At 33.6% G+C, this 23,654-nt stretch overlaps 1 protein-coding gene across 1 annotated transcript in view; it reads left to right on the top strand.

The window, feature by feature from the left end:
• Positions 1-23,116, top strand: part of LOC110037548 (myosin ID heavy chain) — a 57,128-nt gene extending 34,012 nt beyond the window's left edge. Inside the window, exons 2-4 of the mRNA XM_020742219.1 lie at positions 14,133-14,451; positions 21,712-21,770; positions 22,840-23,116. Of these exons, the coding sequence (XP_020597878.1) occupies positions 14,133-14,451; positions 21,712-21,770; positions 22,840-22,871 (410 nt within the window). The 3' untranslated portion in view covers positions 22,872-23,116. The remainder of the gene's footprint in view (positions 1-14,132; positions 14,452-21,711; positions 21,771-22,839) is intronic.
• The last annotated feature ends 538 nt before the right edge of the window (positions 23,117-23,654 follow it).

Genomic DNA, 23,654 nt, shown 5'->3' with positions numbered 1-23,654 from the left:
GCCTAAGAAATAATCCCAACAGTAAAACATTTCAGCCCCCATAAATCACCAAAAGGAGCCCAAACCGAGCCCAAGAACATGGCCAACCGAACCCATCACGAGGGGCAAACCAAATCCAGCGAAAAGGGAGCAAAACAGAGAAGTATTCCAGGTAGATCAAACTCACTAAATGAGTCCAAACAAAGCCATAAAAATCAAATTTCATGAAGCTAAAACCGAGCCCAAGAAAAGGGCAAACCTAGTCTAATACATGGGGCAAAATAGGAAGCATGAAATGAGCCCCCAAACATATCTTTCCATAGACATAAAACAATTTCCGGCATATACTCTAGTAAGGGGCCGCAAGAGAAGCATGAAATGAACTCTAAACACATTTTTCCAACTCATAAAATAATTTCCAACATGTTTTTTAGCAAGTGATAGCAAGAGAAGCAATATATGAGCTCCACATACATTTTTCAGCTCAGAAACATAATTTCCTGTATGTTTTTTATCAAGGGATAGCAAGAGAAGCAATAAATGAGCTTCAAATACATTTTTCCAGCTCATAAATATAATTTCCAGCATGTTTTCTATCAAGGGGCAGCAAGATAAACTAGATACGAGCCCCAAATATAATTTCCAGTTCATAAAAAAAAAAGATTTCCAACATAGGAACAAAACCGGGCCCATCAAAGGGATAAAACAACAAAGATTTCAGCCGAGACATGATATCAAAAGGAGCCAAATCAAACCCAACATATGAGCAAAATGAATGCAAATATCTCTTGCAAGAATCCATCTCAAAAAGAGTTAAAGACGAACCCAACAAGTGAGCTAAATGAAATGTCATTTTCAGCTTTTATGAAGCCAAGACCGAGCCTTCCAAATAGACTAAAAACAGAGAAGGTTTTCCAATAAGGATCCAACCTCAAAGAGACAAAAACTGTTCCCAAGCAAATGGGTTGAAACAACTAAAAAAATATTTTTCCTTAAAACCTCATATTTCAAGATATTGTGCCAACATGTGTTTCATAAAAAAGAATTCCAGCATGAGCTCAGTCCCAAAAGAGCCAAACCGAACACACCAAATAAGCTAAGTAAAATGCAATTTCCAGCTATCATGAGGCCGAGACCGAACCCTAAAAAATTGTGCTAAAATATAGAAAATTTTCCAGCTAACATTTAATCCAACATAACCAAAACCGAAACCAAGGCAGCGGCAAAACAGAGAAAATTTCCAACATATGTTTCAAACAGTGATAGGCAGTATGAAATAGATGAGCTTGAGCCAATCATTCATTTTTGAACATGAGTATTGAAGGAGTTTGATAACCCATTCTAACATGCATTCCGAGAGGGGTAAATCTCATCTCAAAACCATCATTACGATACTTCCAAATATCTCAAGCAAGAAGAACAAAGACAGCCCACACATGCTTTATTTTCACCATTTCTAGTGAGTATCCATGCTTAAATTTCAAAATAAGCCTAAGCTTCACTTCCAAATACTTTTTATAAGAAAATGGAGATGCCTTTAGATGCCATCCGAAATAGTGTAAAATAGAGGTGAGGAGAAGAATACCTTTTCTTTTTGTACCTAAAGCAAAGAGAGAGTAAAGTAGGCTTGAGAAAATCACTCCAATAGCAACCCACGAAAATTTCTCACAATTTTTAGCTTACGACACGGCAAATTTGAGTCTCTGGGATCTTCGAACTGCAAAGGAACAAAGCTTCCTCTCCAACAGGGAAAACAGAAAAGAAATCACCCTAATCGAATGAAGAATAGAGGTAGAAAAGCATCCGAATCTCCCTAAAATTCCTCAAGAACTCTCTTAAAATTTTCAGCAACCACCAACAGTAGTTAGGAAGTTATTTTATAGACAGAGAAGAGGAGAAGAAGCAATCTACCAGCCACCCTAGCCAACGAATCACAAAAAAGAAATGAAACGACACCATAAAGAGGAGAGCGTTCAACCTCGAGGAAGAGAAGCGTCGGCCAGGTGGAACTTCATAGTTGGAGGGCCGCTCGGTCGAGAGGAACTCGAGGAGGCGAGCCGCGATCGCTGGGGGAAGAAGATTGCCGCGTGGTGGATCTTTCGTGGAGCTAGGGCACGGGCGAGGAGCTGTCGCGGGGTAGAGCCGCTCGAACGAGGATTTTAGACGTGTGAGCGGAGCCGTAAATAAGGTTTAGGGTCTTAATTTTAATAATATAAGCGATGACATATGAAAATAATTTAGCATTTCTTAAAAATAAAATTTAATTCGAACTTTTCAGTCGTGCATCAAAATAATAATTTAGTATTTCTTAAAAATAAAATTCAATTCGAACTTTTCAGTCGTGCATCAAAACATAATGAAAATGGATGTCTATCTTAGATAATTATGGTGTTCTGGACGTGCTGGCACGGTCCGTTTTGCCGCAGGGTGTTCTGGACGTGCTGGCACGGTCCGTTTTGCCGTAGGAGGTCATTTTGACGAATTCATCGATTTGCGTGCCAATTTTCTTGTGTCAAAAATATAACAATATAGGTGTCCTTTCCTACCAAAATTGGTATCTCGGACGCGTTGGCGTAGTCCATTTTGTCGTCGGAGGTCATCCGGAAAAATACCAAAATTGGTATCTCGGACGCGTTGGCGTAGTCTATTTTGTCGTCGGAGGTCATCCGGAAAAATTCGTATTTGCACCCGTCTTTTAGGCTTAATTGAAGTTCGATTTAGTGCAATTTTGTGAACTTTGTGCATTTGGTGTGTGTATGTGACGAAAAGGTCGTGACGATGTTTTCCTAAGGCTTGGAGTCATGTTAGGAACTTTTAAAGGTCGTGACGATGTTTTCCTAAGGCTTGGAGTCGTATTAGGAACTTTTTCCTTGAGTCTTCGCAAAATAACACATAACCGTTCGTTCATAAGACGATGGTCTTGTGCCAAAGATGCTAGATATCAAAGGAAAATAAGAATTGACTAAAATAAGAATTGAAAAATAAGAATTGACTAGAATTTTCTAAAAGGGTGGGTCATAATTCTAGTTTTCTAAGATGATCAATAGGAACTCGTAGAGCTCGATCCTAAGACCCTAAGAAAAAAGAAATGACCTCAAAAATGAGGTCAACAAGGTAGAGCAGGTTTCCTGAAGGAGGAGAAATATTCATAGCCGCGAAAATGGATGGGGGGAAAGGGCAGGGTCACCATTTAATGTGGTTGTTGCCACAATTTTGCAGAAGACAAAGATGAGAATCCCCCGGGCATTTTAAGACATGACGAGGTGGACCCCCTGCCGTCAATGATTAAGAGGATGATCAAGAGAATGGTGTCGTAGCGCATATTGCCAGCCGATTGCATCCCCAACAGTTGCATCATTAATATTTACGTAGAAGGAGATTGTATTCCTTCGCATATTGATCATCATGACTTCGTCAGACCATTCTGCACCGTTTCATTCATAAGTAAGAGCAACATTCTATTTGGAAAAGAGATGCAGGCCGTCGAGCGGATCTGGCTAAACACTGTCCCAGGAGTTCCTCGTAGGAGAGTCTCTATACCTCTCAGAAAAATGGAGGACAACAAAGCACCATATGGATACTGCTCGGACCCAGATTTGGAGGGCCTACGCTTGCTTGAGTGGTGAGATAGCATACCTCTAAATATACGCTAAGAGGCTTCTGTCCTGGAGTGTATTCTTAGGAGGTGAGCTTGATCCTCTTTACAGCTTCAGAAGACCGAAGACATGACATCAGCGATTACAGGTTTTGCACGAGTGCATTCATCATGATTTGATATTCTCAGATTATATTCAGTAACATTAACCTTTCAGTGGAAATAAATGGGAATCATTTTTGGCGTAAGCACTTGTGTTTTGAAATTGCTAGGTTGTGGATAGACTAAACCCGCTTAATTGAATGTTGATTCAGTTTTTCAATGAACAAAGAACAAAAAAAAAGTTTATACAAAAAAGAAATAACACATAAAATAATGAAAATAAGATGTGCAAAGTCAAGAAAAATTTAAAAAAAAAAGAAAGAAGAATAATAAAGAACAAGTCATGAAAATTCCTAGGAAATGAGAGAAAACAATGGAAACAATAAACAAACTCAAACAAAATTAGAACAAGCAAAATCCACATTCCACGCTCTTCGTAATCAAATTTCATGAATCTTTCGTGCCCTTCGCAAATTTCATAAAATTCTTCAATCTTTACACAAGTTCCATGAATTACCCAACTTTTCACAAATGCCACAAATCTTCACGAATTACATAAGTTCTTCCAAATTATATAAACTTTCACAATTTCATGAATTTCCCATAGATACTCACAAATTATCACGAAATTCCAGGGTCGGTGCAAGGTCGTCTGAGTCATTTAAATTCCACGAGTTTTCACATCATTTCCACAAGTTTTTCATCTCCACGAAGTTCCAGGGTCGGTGTAAGGTCGTCCGATTTCTTTAAATTCCACAAGTTTCCGCATCCACAAGTTTTCCATCTCCACAAAGTTTTAAGGTCGGTGCAAAGTCATTCAATTCCTTTAAATTCCATAAGTTTGTGCTTCCTTTCCACAATTTTTCCATCTCCACGAAGTTTCAGGATTGGTGCAAGGTAGTCCGATTCCTTTAAATTCCACAAATTTCCACATTCTTTCCACATGTTTTCCATCTCCACGAAGTTTCAGGGTCGGTGCAAGGTCGTCCGATTCCGTTAAATTCGACATGTCTGCGCATCCTTTCCACAATTTTTCCATCTCCATGAAGTTTCATGGTCGATGCAAGGTCGTCCGATTCATTTAAATTGCACAAGTTTCTGCATCTTTTCTACAAGTCTTCCATCTCCACAAAGTTCCAGGGTCAGTGCACGGTCGTCCGATTCCTTTAAATTCCACAAGTTTCCTTATCTTGTCCACAAGTTTTCTATCTCCATGGGGTTTTAGGGTCTGTGTAAGGGCATCCAATTCATTTAAATTTCATAGGTTTTCGCATCTTTTTCACACATTTTTCATCTTCATGAAATTCCAGGATCGGTGCAAGGTCGTCCAATTCCTTCAAATTCCACAAATTTCCACGTCTTTCCACGAAATCTGAATCCAATCAAAACAGAAATCAAAATCCAATTCCAAAATTGAAATTAGAATCTAAAGAAAAACAAAGTAAATCAAATTCACATTTGAAATTTGAAAACTTGAATTCACAGCTCCAAATTGAAAATTTACCTGCTAATTCTCCAGCGAAAATAGTTATCACTTAATTCTACGCTTTTTTCTAAGTATGTTGGCTTAGACGTCTGTACTCTAAATATACGCTAAGAGGCTTCTGTCCTGGAGTGTATTCTTAGGAGGTGAGCTTGATCCTCTTTACAGCTTCAGAAGACCGAAGACATGACATCAGCGATTACAGGTTTTGCACGAGTGCATTCATCATGATTTGATATTCTCAGATTATATTCAGTAACATTAACCTTTCAGTGGAAATAAATGGGAATCATTTTTGGCGTAAGCACTTGTGTTTTGAAATTGCTAGGTTGTGGATAGACTAAACCCGCTTAATTGAATGTTGATTCAGTTTTTCAATGAACAAAGAACAAAAAAAAAGTTTATACAAAAAAGAAATAACACATAAAATAATGAAAATAAGATGTGCAAAGTCAAGAAAAATTTAAAAAAAAAAGAAAGAAGAATAATAAAGAACAAGTCATGAAAATTCCTAGGAAATGAGAGAAAACAATGGAAACAATAAACAAACTCAAACAAAATTAGAACAAGCAAAATCCACATTCCACGCTCTTCGTAATCAAATTTCATGAATCTTTCGTGCCCTTCGCAAATTTCATAAAATTCTTCAATCTTTACACAAGTTCCATGAATTACCCAACTTTTCACAAATGCCACAAATCTTCACGAATTACATAAGTTCTTCCAAATTATATAAACTTTCACAATTTCATGAATTTCCCATAGATACTCACAAATTATCACGAAATTCCAGGGTCGGTGCAAGGTCGTCTGAGTCATTTAAATTCCACGAGTTTTCACATCATTTCCACAAGTTTTTCATCTCCACGAAGTTCCAGGGTCGGTGTAAGGTCGTCCGATTTCTTTAAATTCCACAAGTTTCCGCATCCACAAGTTTTCCATCTCCACAAAGTTTTAAGGTCGGTGCAAAGTCATTCAATTCCTTTAAATTCCATAAGTTTGTGCTTCCTTTCCACAATTTTTCCATCTCCACGAAGTTTCAGGATTGGTGCAAGGTAGTCCGATTCCTTTAAATTCCACAAATTTCCACATTCTTTCCACATGTTTTCCATCTCCACGAAGTTTCAGGGTCGGTGCAAGGTCGTCCGATTCCGTTAAATTCGACATGTCTGCGCATCCTTTCCACAATTTTTCCATCTCCATGAAGTTTCATGGTCGATGCAAGGTCGTCCGATTCATTTAAATTGCACAAGTTTCTGCATCTTTTCTACAAGTCTTCCATCTCCACAAAGTTCCAGGGTCAGTGCACGGTCGTCCGATTCCTTTAAATTCCACAAGTTTCCTTATCTTGTCCACAAGTTTTCTATCTCCATGGGGTTTTAGGGTCTGTGTAAGGGCATCCAATTCATTTAAATTTCATAGGTTTTCGCATCTTTTTCACACATTTTTCATCTTCATGAAATTCCAGGATCGGTGCAAGGTCGTCCAATTCCTTCAAATTCCACAAATTTCCACGTCTTTCCACGAAATCTGAATCCAATCAAAACAGAAATCAAAATCCAATTCCAAAATTGAAATTAGAATCTAAAGAAAAACAAAGTAAATCAAATTCACATTTGAAATTTGAAAACTTGAATTCACAGCTCCAAATTGAAAATTTACCTGCTAATTCTCCAGCGAAAATAGTTATCACTTAATTCTACGCTTTTTTCTAAGTATGTTGGCTTAGACGTCTGTATTGGTTTTGTTGATCTCTTCGGTCAACACCAATACACGCGGTGTGCTTGTCCGACACACCACACGTATTGTGGGTCCATTTGTTGACCTCATTTTTAGTGAGTTTTAGTTTTTATCTTAGGATTTAGGGTTTAGCCTTAGGATTCTCCCTTTGACTATCTTATATTTTTAATAGTGGGGCTCGCTTCATTTTAGAAATTTAAACTACTTTACTCTTTTGGAGTTCTGCATCTGTGGTTCTTGACCTCTAGCACTTAGGAGGTTGAAACCAATATGAGGGATCTCAGAAGGGAGTTCCTATAGGACCACTAAGCCTTAGGATTACCTCATTTACAATTTGCACCTTCGTATGCACAAATTACGTAATTCGGGCAGTCGATACGTTTAATTATTGCAATTCACATCACTTACACCTGTAAAAGCTTCATAATTAGTTGAAACTTAATAAAATTTTGAAATGATTGATCGTAAACTCGAAACTTTAAGAAAATAGAATTTGATGCATTTTTTGACCCGATCATCGACGAGGTTGTCCGAACCACTTTGGATAATGAAACGGATTGTGCCGTTTAGCTGGGAGGGACACCAATTTTTGTATGATTATGAGAGGGATTAAATTGTGCTCAAATCGATGAATCTTAAATGAAATAATAAAATAAAAAAAAAATCCTAAATCCTGAATCCCTAACTCATACGCGCCTAATCCCTCTCCGATTCACTTCTTTCGACCCGAGCCCCCTCGCACAAACCCTAAATTTTCGACCCGTGCCCCCTCGCTTGAGCCCTAAATCTTTGGCCCGACAGCTCGTCTTCTCCATCAACGATTTTTGCCTCCTCTTCCTCTGCTTCGGTCGACATGGTCTCTGTCGCCACCTACTTTCCACACTCCCTCTACGCTCGTTTGTCGCCACTTCCTCCCGTCACCGTCGGCTTCGGCTCACCCTAGGTAAGGTGAAGGTAGGCTCTTCTCTTCTTCTTGGCTATAAAAACCCCACTTGGGGGGAGTGTTGTGGTTGTTGAAAGTTTGGTGAAAAAGGGGAGGTGTTGTTGGAATTTTGCAAGGCTTGTTCTTGAGGTTTCTTTGGGCTGCATCAGAAGGTAACCTCCTTCTTGACCACCTTTTCAACACATGAGAATATATTTGCTTGGGGAAGTCATTTTATGGTTGTTTTCTTAGCTCGAAACTGCTGGATGTATGTTTCTTTTCACCCATATTGCTGGATGATTTGGGAATGGTTTCAAATTCATTTAGGCCTTTGAGCACTCATTGTTTTGGAGTATGATAAACGTTCTAGGGTTTTGAGTGCTCATTTTTTTTAAGGCTGATTTGTTGGCTATTTTGAAAAAGTTAAAAACGTTATTTAAGCTTGATGGATTCACTGTTTTGAAAGGTTTTTTTTTCATACTCTTTGGAAATCATGAGAGGCCTTTTTTTTTTTAGGATTATGAACTCCCACCATCTTTTTTGGAGGCAACGAAACTTGATGTTGTGGCATTTTGGGAGTGTAAACTTACTATTTTGCATGACAAAAGAAGTTTCTTAAGCTTGTGGGTTCATCTTTTTGAGAGAGGTTGTCCATGGCTTTGAGAAAGGATAATGTTGGTTTCTAGAGACTATTTTGTTTATTTTATTTTATTTTTTTTTAAGACATGGAAATGTGTGGTTCCTTTTACTCTTTAAACTAGGTTTAAATGTCATTTTGTCTCCAATGTGCGCTACTTTTCTTGGAAAGGGCTTAATGCTTTAAGACTCATTTTGAGCACATACATGTTATTTCAGAGTATTAGAGGTATTGTTTTGGATGACGCCTACATGGGTCCGAGGTGTAAGATGCGCTTAATTTGTTTTACCTTGACAAATTATAAATGTAAATTGGTTTCTTTTAGGATGTGAAGGATTCCCGGAACTTCGCTTGTATGGTTTACATATCCAACATTTAACTCGGATTTTCATAATTGTGCTACCTCATCCATGCATGAAAAAGCTATATTTTTCGCTCATCTTACAAGTAAAATGATGGTATTTTTACTTCGACATGAGAACTTGTGGGATATTTTTCTTATATGCACATGAGAATTTTGTTTTGAAGATTGGATATTAAGTATGTAAACATAAGGGAATTCTTTTGTTATATGCTTTGTGTTGTTGGAAATTTTGTAGCTTGCTGATTTGGGGATTTTCCTTGCATACTATACATTGAAACGATCAAATTTGGGTGTTAGATATGTGAAGACATGAAAGTTAGGTGATATTTATATGTGAATGCATTTGAAGTCCCCTTCGCCGTTGCAAGGTCAATTATCGAGTCCATCGACTTCTTTCCTCTTTGGATAAATGTGAAGCAAAACAATGCAAATACAAATAAAAGGCAGCATTTACATACACGCTTCTTAAGTTCTAAATATGTGCATGTCTAATACATAAAACTCGAATTTAATATTAAACCTTGAGATGACTTGTGTTCCAAATTACGTAAACATTATTCTTACCCTTCCATCTTGTGGATGTTTATATATATGCTACACAATTCTTTTGTATTTCCATGTCTAACACAATTTTCTTTTTATACATATGTGACATTTTAGTTTAAGCAGAAGTTGACCTTTGATATATGATATTTGTTTCATGAAAAGTCTTATTGAAGGCCTATGGGTGAAATACTATGTTGAATTTTACATTTTCCCTTGCTGATTTTACGTTCGGGTGTTCAAATGAGACTACTTTGATGTTCCATGTGGTCATTTACCTCAAGATTTATGCACATACCACTCAATTTATTCATACTTGGCAAAAAGGGGGACATGACATGCATACAACATACCAACCAATTTCTTCATTACTTTATGCATGATTGGTAAATTTAAAGGAAATCAGGATTTATACACACGCCTATATATATATATATATATATCTATATATTTGTAACGGAAAGTGAAATATATACTTGTCTATATTGTAAAAAAAAATAAAGAGTTCCTTTTTATTGTTGAGCTTGAATTTTTGTATGGATGCACTTGGGAAATCTAACTATGCCTTTTTTTGCTCGATATAGCTAGTTGGAGACACGTATATATTACGTTTGATTGGTTTGGAGACATTTATGCTACATTTGGTTGACTATAAGCATCGTTTTTAGATTTGTTGGAGTTTCTGTTTGTATTTATGCTGAACTTTTGTCGATTTGGAGGGGATATGTGTACTGTTTTCGGTTGATTTGAATGCAGTTTTGGGGAGCCTTTAAGCAATGAGCTTTGGCTGCGGTTTTTGAAACTTTTGGGACTGTTCTGTATCCCTTTTGAGCCGTGGTTTTGGGTATTTTGGTGGCCTACCTAGCTACGGTTTTGGAGTGTTGTGAGGGCTATTTTGAATGCGGTTTTGGGACTGTCTTGTGATTTACTTGTCTACGATTTTGAGCACCTTTTCTGGACTATTTTTACACTATAAGGAATGGTTAAGTACAGATTTTGAGCCTTTAGGCACTGTTTTGGGCTGAATTTGCTGCAGTTTGGGAGCTAAAATGCATATTATGGGCTGAATTTGCTGTAGTTTAGGGGCTTTAAAAATGCATCTTTTTGTGCTGAATTTGCTATAGTTTGGGGGCTTTAAAAAAATGCGTCTTTTGGGCTGAATTGGCTGCGGTTTGGAGTCTTTTAAAATTCATCTTTTGGTGGGGTTTTGGGGCTGTCCTTGCTCAACTTCCTTATTGATTTGGGCACTATTTTAAGGCATTTTGGTGGGCTGATTTGGAGTAGCCGATATATTGCTTCAAGGCTTTCTAGTGTGTTCTTTTGAAGTCTTAAAAATATGTTTTGAGGGCTGATGCACCCTTCACTTCTTTGCTCTTTCAGGTGGATCGACCCCTCCTCTCTCTCACCCCATTTTTTCTTCTTTTCTTTCCTTCTTTGTTTGATTTATGTGCTTATGTCTGAAACATAAGTGCGTATATATAACTTAGGCTATATATAAACCATCAAACAATGTTATAAGTTGGATGGTTCTTTTTGGGGTTTAAGGGTCGTGATGACAAAGACATCCGTTGATAGAGCGGAATAATATTGCATCCTACGATATTGGGACTCGACACAAGGATCTGGTGCAAATGTAGGATGATAGTATTATTCACCGGCAGTAGAGTAGCGAGGACCCTTGCTTTCTTAGGCTCTGGCAGTCCTAGTCCGACAGTGTAATCGACTCGTGGACAATTAAACTTTAAAATAGAACGGTAAGAACATATACATTACTTACAAAATTTTTTTGAGTACTAAAATAGATACCCATTTTGCTTATATGCATGATGCCTATATGAATAACAAAATATAAACTTTAAGTAATGCAATCCGATTGTCTACTTATCAATTATCTGTACTGGGCTAAAAATTGCTCTCCTAAGATTGTCTTGTTGGAAATCTCTAGTTGAATGTCGGGCTTTATACACACGGATGACCGACGGTTGCCTTCAGAGTTCTTTAGGAATGCTAAAATCTGAGCTCACCCTAAACCTGAATTCTTATAGTCTACTTTGACTTTTTTTTATAGTTCACTTGTTATTTTCTTCGGGTTTTCTCTGTGTTTTCTATGATTTTTTTCGATTTTTGTGGGTCACTTTCAGTTTTCTTCGAGTTTTATTTTTATTTTATGAGATGCATTACCACTTGTTATTTTATACATAAATGCATGTTTGCCTTGCTAGTTACATTTTCTACAATACTTGTTTATTTTTACCTACAACATTAATCCCATTTACAGGAACAACAAAACCGTCAGGTACACTTTTTTATTTTATTTTTATAGCATTTTACCGTCTGTACTGCACATTCTATTGTTCTTCTTTACTGTCTTTTCTTACTACTGCTTTTCTTTACTACACCTTTTACTGGTTTTTCTTTACTTCACATTTTACTATTTTTCTTTACTGCTTTTTACATTGTTTTCCTTTACTGTATTTCCTTATAACATAGTTTGTCTATATTTTAAATTAATTGCAAGACCTTTAAGATATAGAGCAATAGTCAGTTTACCTAGGGTGGATCACTATAAAACTTAAATACATACCCTTAAATTGATTGAATTAATATTGATTGAAATTTAAAAAAAAATTATATAGATAAGACATGAAACATTAAGCCTGAAACTGCTATGACGTGGAGCTCGGAGCTAACACAGTGGACAACACGACAAGGATGTACAAATAAACTTTGAGAGAGCAAATATATGTACATCAGCTAAACCTTTCTTTAGTTTAAATAACAAGCCATAGAACTTCGAGGTTGTCTGCCTAGCGCAACATAAATCCTCACCATATCTTTTAGGCCTTTGCACAACGAAGTTGTGCAATCTGAGCCCTAACATGCTTTAGGTTCCGAGGTCGTCATCCGATACGACGTAAACCCTCTTATCTTCCAGACCAATTGTATGACTGTGTCACGTAAATTAATGTCTAAATAATAAAATTAGCAGGATGAAACAACAAATAACATCTTCTCAAAATGGAAGCCAAGTAATATGATAGTTTTGGAAGTTACCGATGTTCCTCTCAGGATCCGTGACACCCCCTACTTTACTTTTCCTTGATTCCAGAAATAAATGTTTCTATTTGGTTCTTTTCCCACTTGACTTTTCTATGTTCAATCTTGGAAACCCTAAAATTTGAATTCATGAAGATAGATACCTCTGATCATCATCGAGAGTTCTCTTAAGCGTTTTCAGTCAATTGAGATGTAATTAACTACAGGGACTTGCCTCTATAGAGAGCTTTCATATTTGTAGAGGAACTTGTCGATCAAAATAAAATGTTCGCAGACCAAAACGGATATCATGAATTCATTAGTTTATTTAATCAAGCTTCACTACCAAGTAATGTGTTTATTCCTTATGATAGGTACATTGCTTGCGGTGTTATGCTCGATTACTTAAACTATTAAATGAATGAGATACATCCAGTCTCATTTTTCAAAATTAAAATATTATTTTAAAAAAATTCAATATATATATATATATATATATATATATATCTATTAAATTAAACATATATATATATATCTATTAAATTAAACCAAAACTACATTTTATATTTTTCAAAAGAAGAGGATTAATTTTAACGGCCGACATATATATATTCCACCTTCTCATCATATGGACACTCTCTTTTTTATAAACGAATTTGTATCCCTCTACTTTTTTGCTTTCTTAGATTTGTACTCTACGTCTTTCATATTTATTAACCTACAATATAAATTCCTGTGCCTACATTCAGTTTTTTTTTCTTTTAATGGTTAATCCTTGTTTTTCCAACTTGTGATCATTATCCATCTTAACTTTGTACTACGAAAATATGTTCATCATTAATATTTAATGTATTAGCAGCATCACTCAAATCAAGTCAAAACACTCCTCTCGCTACTTGATGCCTTAGGGACAAGGCTTACCAGGCACATCACAGTAATTGCTCTTGCTTGAGAGTTTGTGTGCTGGTATGACTTCCCTCACCTGAGAGACTAGGCATGCATTCAAGTCGCCATAAATAACGTTGATTTTATTTTTATACTATCCATAACCTTCATTTTCAAGTTATTGAATATAATATGGGTCTCAAATTTATCCCAATATTATCCTTATAGGGCATTATCATCCAATTTATACTTCCATTTTTAATTCTTATAATGATTAAAAGAGAGAATGCTGAATGCTTATTTATTTTCAAGCTGTTGAATACGGTAGTTTCTTTATAGGGATAGCCCATCTATGATCATCATTTTCAAGCAATTGCATACCGTATGATTATCTTTATCCTTATATTTTCTTTATAAGGCATCGACAATTTATTTATACTATCAGTATTTTTAATGTTTAAAAGAGAGGTCTTGTTGTTTTTTGAAATTAACTCAATTTACAATGGGAAGTGGTGTATAAAAGGCCGGAAAACATGGTTTTTTCTTTAAATGGTGATCCATTTTAGGTGAACATGACAAACTTTGCTCGTCCATCACATCCCTAACACTGGCACATTGTCGTTCTTGCTTTTACATTGTCCTTAATTGGGATGTAGTTAACTTGAATTTACCTTTTTTCTTGATTAGGGATGGTTTCCTGTTGTTGTGCAAAAGATAGAAAGTGATAGTGCTAGAAAACTGTTGCCCACTGGCTGTTTTGTAGGTTCTTTTGGCGCTTTTTGAATTGAAAGGAAATATTTTTCTTTTCCCCTTCCACTGCCTGTAAACATGTGCTCCCTTTTGCAGGTGATGGAAAGGTTTTATTTGCTGACAAAGTTTTGAGATTCACAAGAACTGGAAAGATGAAACGTCGTATTCTATTAATTACAGACTCAGCTGTCTACATCATTGATCCTGATTCTGATGTAATGAAAAGAAGGATAGCACTTGCAGCTGTTGATAAGTTACGCATGAGTGAGCTGAATGATAACTTTTTTGCAATTGTCATCCCAAGTGAGTACGACTGTCTTATGGCGAGCACTCGAAAAATAGAAATCGTCAATGTGTTACTCGAAGCCACTAAGACTAAATCTGAGTATGAATTTAAGGTTTTTCGCTCAAACAGGTGAATTGATTCAGTACTCATGTTGCTTTGTGTTTTCTCTGAGCTACGTTGCATTTTATTACCATAAAATGTATGTTCATGTTGTTGCCTGAAGTTACTTCCAATAGCAATTTGTTTTTTCAATGTGTGTTTTGAGCTGTGTGAGTTTCTATTCTATTATAAGAAACTAGATTTTTTACCTGTAATTCTGTACAGGTGTTAGTCAGGAGAGTGACCATTGAAAATGTGTTAGTCAGAGAGCTAATGAAGCACAAAATTTTCCATTTGCAAGATGACCACAAAATTTTCTATTTGCAAGATGACCACACGTAAAATGATAATTCCCATGAATTGATTTACATATTTATTCCGCACTTTATTATATTTTAATTATTTTCTTATTAAAAAAAACCAATAAATAAATTAAAAAAATCTGAACCTTGTGCCATCAAATCCAACTGTTTTCTCTTTCATACATAATCATTGCATTAGGTCACCTTTTTATCGTCTATTGCTTCGGTGATAAAATAAGAGAGAGAATGAAAACAAAAAATCTCTATAGTTGCAACAATCATGCACCCTTTTCGTCTCCATGCTTCTCCCTCTAAGGTCCAACCCTAGTCTTATGCTTGTAGCTCATATTGCTTTACTTTGCATGCCCTTGTCTGTGTAGTACGCTATCCTCACAATCAACACTTGACTTCATTAGCTCTCTGCCTCTCACACTCTGTTAAACAACTAAGCCTATCGCCATCTATTCCCCAATTGACACCTTCATCTTTTTTTCTCTCGCATTTGCCTAGTGGCATCTCCCATCTATCCCCACGTGACGTTAATTTGCATGCTACTCAACTACTGACAACCTCATTGCCTGTGAGGACTACTATACTATTTGGGTCCATCTATAATAACCTGATTTGGGGTCTGATAAAATTTGCATGTTTTATCTTATATTTGCTAATTTTTTATGAGATTTATCATTGATTTAATTTCTGGTTTATTCATCAATATTTTATGATTTTAATTTGTAGTGCATTTTATCATTACCTTCATTCAATTAAAATTTCTAAATGTATCGTATGTCTGATTTATAAATTATTTTCATCATGTTGTAGAGCACTTCGGACTATTCCTTAAATATGTTTGTATCTATTTTTATAATTATTTAAGGTATGAAGATAAGATGTTTTTTATTGGATTTATTTTTCCAAAGAAATTAGTACATTTTTTAGTAAAAGTGAGTTTTCTTAACCACCAGGTGTTTGTTTATGAATTATTTTTACCGCTGTGTTTTAGACATGATATATTTTTTCTTGGCTATTTTTATATAATTTTTAGAGTCTTACAATTTAAGATTTAAGAGGATTTATATGGAGTTCATATTTAAAAAATATAGCTATTCATTTATCTACAAATGTATCCTTATTTTATCCTTTTCTCTAAAATCTCATATATGCATTAATCCCATTCCAGAATTCACTTCTTTGCTTTCTTTAAATTGTAAGCAAGTTAGGAAGAGAAAATGAGAGAGGCAGAGCGAAAAATTGTATTTCAGAGATTTAGAGCTGTTTCATATGTTGAGATAGTTGAAAATATTGTCCTACTTAAGTCATGCTATTATCACTCTTCTTTGGATTTTATTATTATTATTTTTTATGAAATTTTAGTATTTTTTTAGGTTGGATTTTGAATAAATTTAAATCTATGGAGATTTATAAAATTTTTACTATGTATATTTTGATATGAGACTGTAATGATCATATTAACACAACAACAACAAGCCTTTATCCCACTAAGTGGGGTCAACTACATGAATTCTTTTTCTCCTTTTGCGTCCTATTAAGTGTTATATTTTCATTTAATTCTAATAAATTAAGATTATTTTTTATACAATATACTCAAATCTTTTTAGGTCTACCTCTGTCATTCTTTACATAAGTCGAATCTAAAACATATAGTCTCATAAACAACCAATCTAAGACGACTCTCTTTATTCTTGTTCGCCACTGGAGCTACACCAACCCTATCACGAATATATTCATTTCATATTTTGTCTCTAAGTGTCATGTCACTCATCCACGTAGGCATTCTTATCTCAACAACACTTAACTTTATTTTAGATTTCTTATTTAAAGGCCAACATTCTGCGCCATAGAGCATTACAGGTCTCACCATCATCTTGTAAAATTTTCATTTCAATCTAAGTGATACTTTTCTATCAAACAATATACCCGTTGCATTCCTCCACTTCAACCAACAAACTTGAATTCTACTAATAACATCCCCATCTATATCATCACTTTGAACAATAGACCCTAAGTATCTAAAACGTTCACTCCATTTAATGATTTGATTACCCTTAGTTACAACTTCGCCACTAGAGCTACTACTACTTCTAAAATTATATTACATATATTTAGTTTTAGTGTACTCAAAAGAAGGCCGTTAGATTTCAAACTAAACCTCTGTAATTCAAGTTTTTCCTTTAGTATTTCTTTGGTCTTATCCACAATGAGGATATCATCAGCAGAATGCATACACCAAGGTATACTCTCCTGTAAAGGTCAAGTAAGAGCATCCATAACTAAAGCAAAATGATATGGGCTTAAAGTTGATCCCTCATGTGATTCAACTGCTCCTTCTATTCGAACACAAGTAACGACTCTAATATACATATCTTTAATGACTTGAATGTAAGTCATATGAACACCTTTCTTCTCTAGAACTCTCCAAAGTACTCTTGGAACTTTATTGTATGCTTTTTCAAAATCAATTAAAATCATATGTAGATCATCCTTATTCTCTCTGTATTTATCCATCAAATCTCTCAATAAATATGTAGCTTCCATAGTAGACCTGTACCACATAAAACCAAATTGATTATAAGAAATTTTTGTAACACTTAACCTATGTTCAATTAACCTCTCCCATATTTTTAAAGTATGACACATCAACTTAATTTCCCCTTGTGCAGGCCCCTTTTTTCTTAAAAATGGGGATTAAAATACCCTTCCTTCACTTTTCAGGCATCTTTTTAGTTTTTAAAATAATATTAAAAAGAGTTTTGTAAGCCGAAAAATTCCGAAATCTCCTAAATATTTTCACACTTGATATTATCAGGTCCTACTGATTTTTCACCTTTGATTTTTTTTAAAGCCTTATCAACTTATTTTTTTCTAATGCGATAGTAAAAATAAAATATTTTATTATAAATGGAGATTAAAATACCCTTCCTTGATTAAAATACCCTTCCTTCTACCCTTCCTTCACTTTTCAGGCATCTTTTTAGTTTTTAAAATAATATTAAAAAGAGTTTGTAAGCCGAAAAACTCCGAAATCTCCTAAATATTTCACACTTGATATTGTCAGGTCCTACTGATTTTTCACCTTTGATTTTTCTTAAAGCCTCATCAACTTATTTTTTTCTAATGCGACAGTAAATATAAAATATTTTATTATTGTTAATGATTTTAAGATCACTAAGAGCGATCGTATTTTTTAGAAATTTTGTTGAAAACTTTATCAAAATATTTCACCCACCTATATTGAATGTCTTCCTCCGAGAAAATATTTTTTGATTTTTATCTTTAATGCCGTTTACTTGAGTTAATTCTTTAATTTTTTTTCTTTTTGTTTGACTAGTTTATATATATATTTTTCACTCTCTTTAAAGATCACTAAAAATAAAATTTTTAGCATTACAAATTATTCTCTTAGACTCACTACTGACTACCTTATATTTTTTCTTATTCTCTAAGCTTTTACATGTAAACCAATTTTTATAACACAAATTTTTATATATTTTTTTCTTGCACATTATTATTCCACCCCCAACAATTTTTATTTATGAAATTTTTGTTTTGTTTGATTTTTCAAATAAATTTTTTGTCACTTGCTTAATAGTGTTTATTACGTTATATTACATATAATTTGCTTTTACATGAACATCCCAAAATTTGAAATCTTGAAGTTTACTCTAAAAATAATTTTTATTTGTTTAATTCCATGATAAGTATTCATAGTATTCTTTATCTTATAACTCTTTATTTTAAAATCTAGAGCTAATAATCGAGATAAAGTACTTAAATTCTCACTTGGAATGACCTTATAATATTTATATTCTCGATGATCTCTTCTTTTCATAAGAAAATAATCAATTTGTGTTTGATTAGATTCATTCTTATATGTAATAATATGCTCATATTTTTTATTAAATAAAGTGTTAGCAACAATAAAATCATATGGTAAAGCAAAATCTAAAATAACTTTACCTTTTTCATTGATCACACTAAAATCATAGACACCATTAATATTCTAAAATCTTTTACCACTCTACTAACACGTCAATTTAAATCTTCTCCAATAAAAATTTCTTTTTCAAGAGGTGTCATTTGTAATATTTTTTTTAGTCTATTCCATAATTTTTCCTTAGAACTTATATCTAAACCTATTTGGGTAGCATGAATACTTATAACATTAAAAAACTTAGTATCAACAACAATCTTAAGGTTGTAATTCTATCTCAAATTCTATTAATTTTTACAACATTTTCTTTTAAACTATTATCTATATTTACACCTACATCATTTTAGTGTGACTCCTTCCTGAATACCAAAGTATAAAACCTAAAACTATCAATCTTCTTAGCCTTTTCTAAAACCCATTTTGTTTCTTGAATACATATGATATTTATCTTCCTATGAACCATAGTATCAACTTATTTCATTAATATATCTGTGCAAGTACCTTTATTCCAAGATTCTATCCAAATATTAACTAATTAATTTACCTGTCATATTAACACAAACAAAATTAGTATTTCACATTCTATTTTGTGTTTATAACATATTATGTAATTTTAGCGAGTATATTAAACTTAATAAAATTTAATATAGAATAATAGAAGTTTAAAAATATTACCTTGAATAACACATGTAAACAAATTTTGTGTATTATAAGTAGTAAGATGTGTACCTTAATTCTTTTCACAAATTCTATTGTTATATATACAAATCTTTACAAATTTTTGCAACATGTTTGATAATCTTCATGTGTTGTCATTGTCATATTTTTATATTTATGCATTTATGTGAAAGAAGGGAAAAAAGTGGAGGAAGTGTAGGTGTTTGGATGACCATATTTAATATGCATTCAAGTAGAATAATAATGACATGACATGTGCACTTATATATATATATATATATATATATATATATATCTGTGTGTGTGTGTGTGTGTGTGTGTGTTTGATATGCTTGAACATATATGAGTAAGTTGAGGTATAATGGACAAATAGGAAATATAATCATGTGAAGGTATAAGTGAAATTGGATATATAAATGACAGATTAAAATTGTGAAATATTAAAATAAAGTAATAAATTATTCTTTCTTATTATGTTATTTTATTTCTATTATTATATTGAAATAATTACTTATATTATAAATTTTGACACATGCCTATCATTTACAAAAATTTTTATATCTATAGTATATTTGATAGACATAGCATGTGACATATTGATATGCTACTTTAGTTTAAAACAAATCTTACTGTTTATATGACATTATTCTGAGAATTATCTATTTATTTTCTTTTTTGTGTGTAAAAATTATAGTAGATTTCGAGTAACTTACTAAGCTGTTGTTACTTATCACTTTTTTATTTATATGTGTTATGTCGACGAGGGGTGAGACTTATGTTGAGTATAAATTATTCTTTTCTCTTGGGATTCTGATTTTAACTATTTTGCTTGTTTAGGTCCATTTTTTTTATATAGTAATGATGATCCCAATAATTTACCAAGGGAATATATTATATCATGATTGCTGTGTATGCTCCTTTTTATTATATTTTATTGTGATGTGAATAAAACTTCATCGGCATTTATATTATTTTATTATTTGATAACATAGAAATATTTGTGTTTGTGAATAATGAGAACAAATAATTTTTTTTTTCAAATAGATTTTAGGTAATTAATCATTTGTTGTGACCTTAGCACAATATGATTCACCTTAATGTAAAGGGTTGTATTGGGTCGAGTCGTGACAGTTATTTTATTGGTATTAGAGCAAAAGTTTTGGATGTTGATTTGTATTCAGAGTTATAGAAATGATCAATAGATGAGTGATAGAAATTTATGTAGCTTATAATTATTTTTTTACCCTTTGTTACATGCATTATGTTAAATTATTGTATTTATATTTTAATTGCGAGTATTGAGACATTATTAATTTTCAATTTGATGATGTGGCAAATGAAATAGAGTTTCAATCAAATCGGGGTGATACAGAGCACAGTGGGAGTTATAATGCCAGATTTCATGACTAAGTTTACTAGTTTGTTGGGCCAATTAATTGATGACTCAAATAATTATTCGCCTCAGATTAGAAAAAGGAGATATATATTTGCAGTTATTCTTTAGACTAAAGGCACCTTATTTTAAGAGAGCATTGGAGCTTTAGGTAACATAAGATTGGTATTGAGATCGAAGGAGATATTTGATAGCATGTTGTGCCTGCAGTCTCATGGATAGCCTCCTCTATCTATAGATTTGGGTTAGCTACACTCAGAATTGATTACATAGATCCACACAAAAGAAGCTAAACACATTGAGAGAATAGAGAATTATGTCGGTTTGTATACTGTTCGTATACTGTGTCGTATAAGATAAAGCTTTTAGGCTGTTTAATGAGCTGATGAAATTACTTAGCCTTGCTGAATTAGCTTGCTGTACGAACTTGTTGAACGAGACAATGAAATTGCTCGACAAACAGGCTGAACCAAGATTTAATATTCTGCTAAATTGAAACAATTGGATCTAGTTGAATGATTATGCCGAATTGTATATGCCGAATTGCTTAGCTGAATTGTGTGGATTCGCTGCTGACTAGTGCTATGTACGAATATACTTGAAATATTCTGATTGGGTGAAGTGCTCAGGGAGAGGAGATTGTATACTTCGAATTTGAAACGTGAGCTTTTGTTTGCATACATTTTGATTCATGTACCAAATTTTGCATTATATGAGTGGTAAAAACGATGCACACTAAATTGCATTTGGTTCAAGGCATTTGCCCTATTTCCTTCTGAGATCTTGCGTTCTGGCAACATTCAATTTATAACCTATGGGTTGTTTCTGCAAAAATAATTACTTTTGGCTAGGTTCTATGTGAACGCTATGAAATGAAATAAAAAATGTAGAAACATCTGTTGATAAAAGAATTTTGCATGGAAATTTTATGTATGGTATGTAACTATTTTCCTGTTAACGTGCAGGTTTGAGTACAATGCTGCTGCCGACAAAGTAAAAGAAGTAGAATTTGAGGAAGTAGCTGGTAAGTGACACTCGATCTTATTTATAAATGGGTTGAGGTGAGATGCTCCAAAAACTAGGTGGAGGCAATGAGACAATAACAAGCATTGTATCATACCATACAAGATTATTTAGACTATTGTTTTATGACCTTTGAGTATGTTTTGCAAGCCAAGACAAACTTATACTTTTAGTTCTTTTGAATTAGCTTTTGTTAGGAATTGTATTATTTTATCTTTGGCCGAATTTAAACAAATATATTCGGAGCACAATAAAAAAGTGTCGTCATTATAATTATAAATTTCACATAGTTTCCCATTTTTAGACTCAACTCACAACCAAGCCTCTTATTCTTTTCTGGTCCGCATGTAAATATATATGTTTTATTTGCTTATGCAATTAGCCTTGGAGCAGAAAATGACCTTGATTAATTCTTTAAGAAAGATTTACATACATACAACTCAATTCCCATGTATTTAAATATTAAAAACCTAAATTTCAATTTTTACGTACACACCACCATAACTATACATAAGAAGGTCTATTTCACTTCATATAAGTTAAAATTGTGATATTTTTGATGTAATATGAAAGATTTGGGGGGTATAAATGTAAAAATTAAACTTTGGGTGTTAGACTTATAAATGCATAGGATTTGGTTGGTTTGTATGTAAATGCTCCATCTTTTAAATAATAACAGCAAGGGAGGCTGCTAGTAAGCATCGATCCTTGTTAGTGAGCAGTTTCTTCCCACTCGTTTGTGTGCAATAATCTTTAATCTCTATAGTGGGAGTCTAATGTTTGAACCCTTGCCAAAAAATAATAGACTTTAGATATTAGATTTTTAGATATAAAACATGAGGACTTTATTGTTAATTAATATCCAAGGCTTTGAATAACACAAAACCTGTTTAGAATTATTTATCATCATAAGAACAATTAACCAAATATGTATTATATGTAATATTTAATGTGTTTATTCTCATCGGTGTAGATGATTGAACATTGATGCAAATAACCTCACTAGTTTTATGAAAGCCATCTCATCTATCATCTATTTTGATTTTTTTTAAATTTTTTATTTTTGTTAGGAAACGTCATGACAAAGTTTCTAAGGAAATAAAACCAGTGATGTTGGCTGTTCTCGTTTTGTTCTTGGACTCTAGATCTACTTGAAGGTATTCCCAACTGAAACTGCCAATTTTCTTCCAATTTTTTTCGCTGGACTTGCTTTTATAAATTCGTAAAATGTATTATTTCTGTGCATATGCCTTATACTACTAACATTTGGGAATAACAACATTTCTTCTGTTTTACTTTTCTGTAATTTTTGGGATCGGACATGGGGTTCTTTGTAGTTCTTTCTCAAGCTTTTATCATATGAATTACTTTATCAAATCTGACATTGAAGTTTCTCAAGTCATTTCATGTTTATTGGACATATTCTTTGGGATGTGTGTTGGAATAATGTTTCATGAAGTTGTCAGCACAACTTCCTGTAACTTCTACTCCCTTTAATTCGAGTATTTCAGTCTGCGGAAAACAAAAAGGTTCAGAAGTATTCCCACAGTTTTGTAGATTTCTAGACTTAATTACAATATATGAAAATCAAATCAATTTTTTATTAGTAAAACAAACTTAACAAGATGAAGAACAAACATAACAAGATGAAGCACAGCACACACACACGAGCACACAAGATTCAACTTCAACTTCTCTCCGAACTTAAAAAAATTTCTTAATGTATTTGATTGACTCCATTTTATGATTCGTAGGTGTTTAAGTTCGGATTTAGTAATAACAAGGACATGAGAGTATGCACAGTCAATGGAGTTTGGAAGGGGATAGAAGAAATTTGGTTTTTATCCAGACTAAAAATGGTAGAGAGAATCATGAAATGATGACT

The sequence above is a fragment of the Phalaenopsis equestris genome, unplaced genomic scaffold (assembly GCF_001263595.1).
Source record: "Phalaenopsis equestris unplaced genomic scaffold, ASM126359v1 Scaffold220822, whole genome shotgun sequence".
Lineage (NCBI taxonomy): Eukaryota > Viridiplantae > Streptophyta > Magnoliopsida > Asparagales > Orchidaceae > Phalaenopsis > Phalaenopsis equestris.
This window is presented reverse-complemented; position numbering and strand designations above follow the sequence as displayed.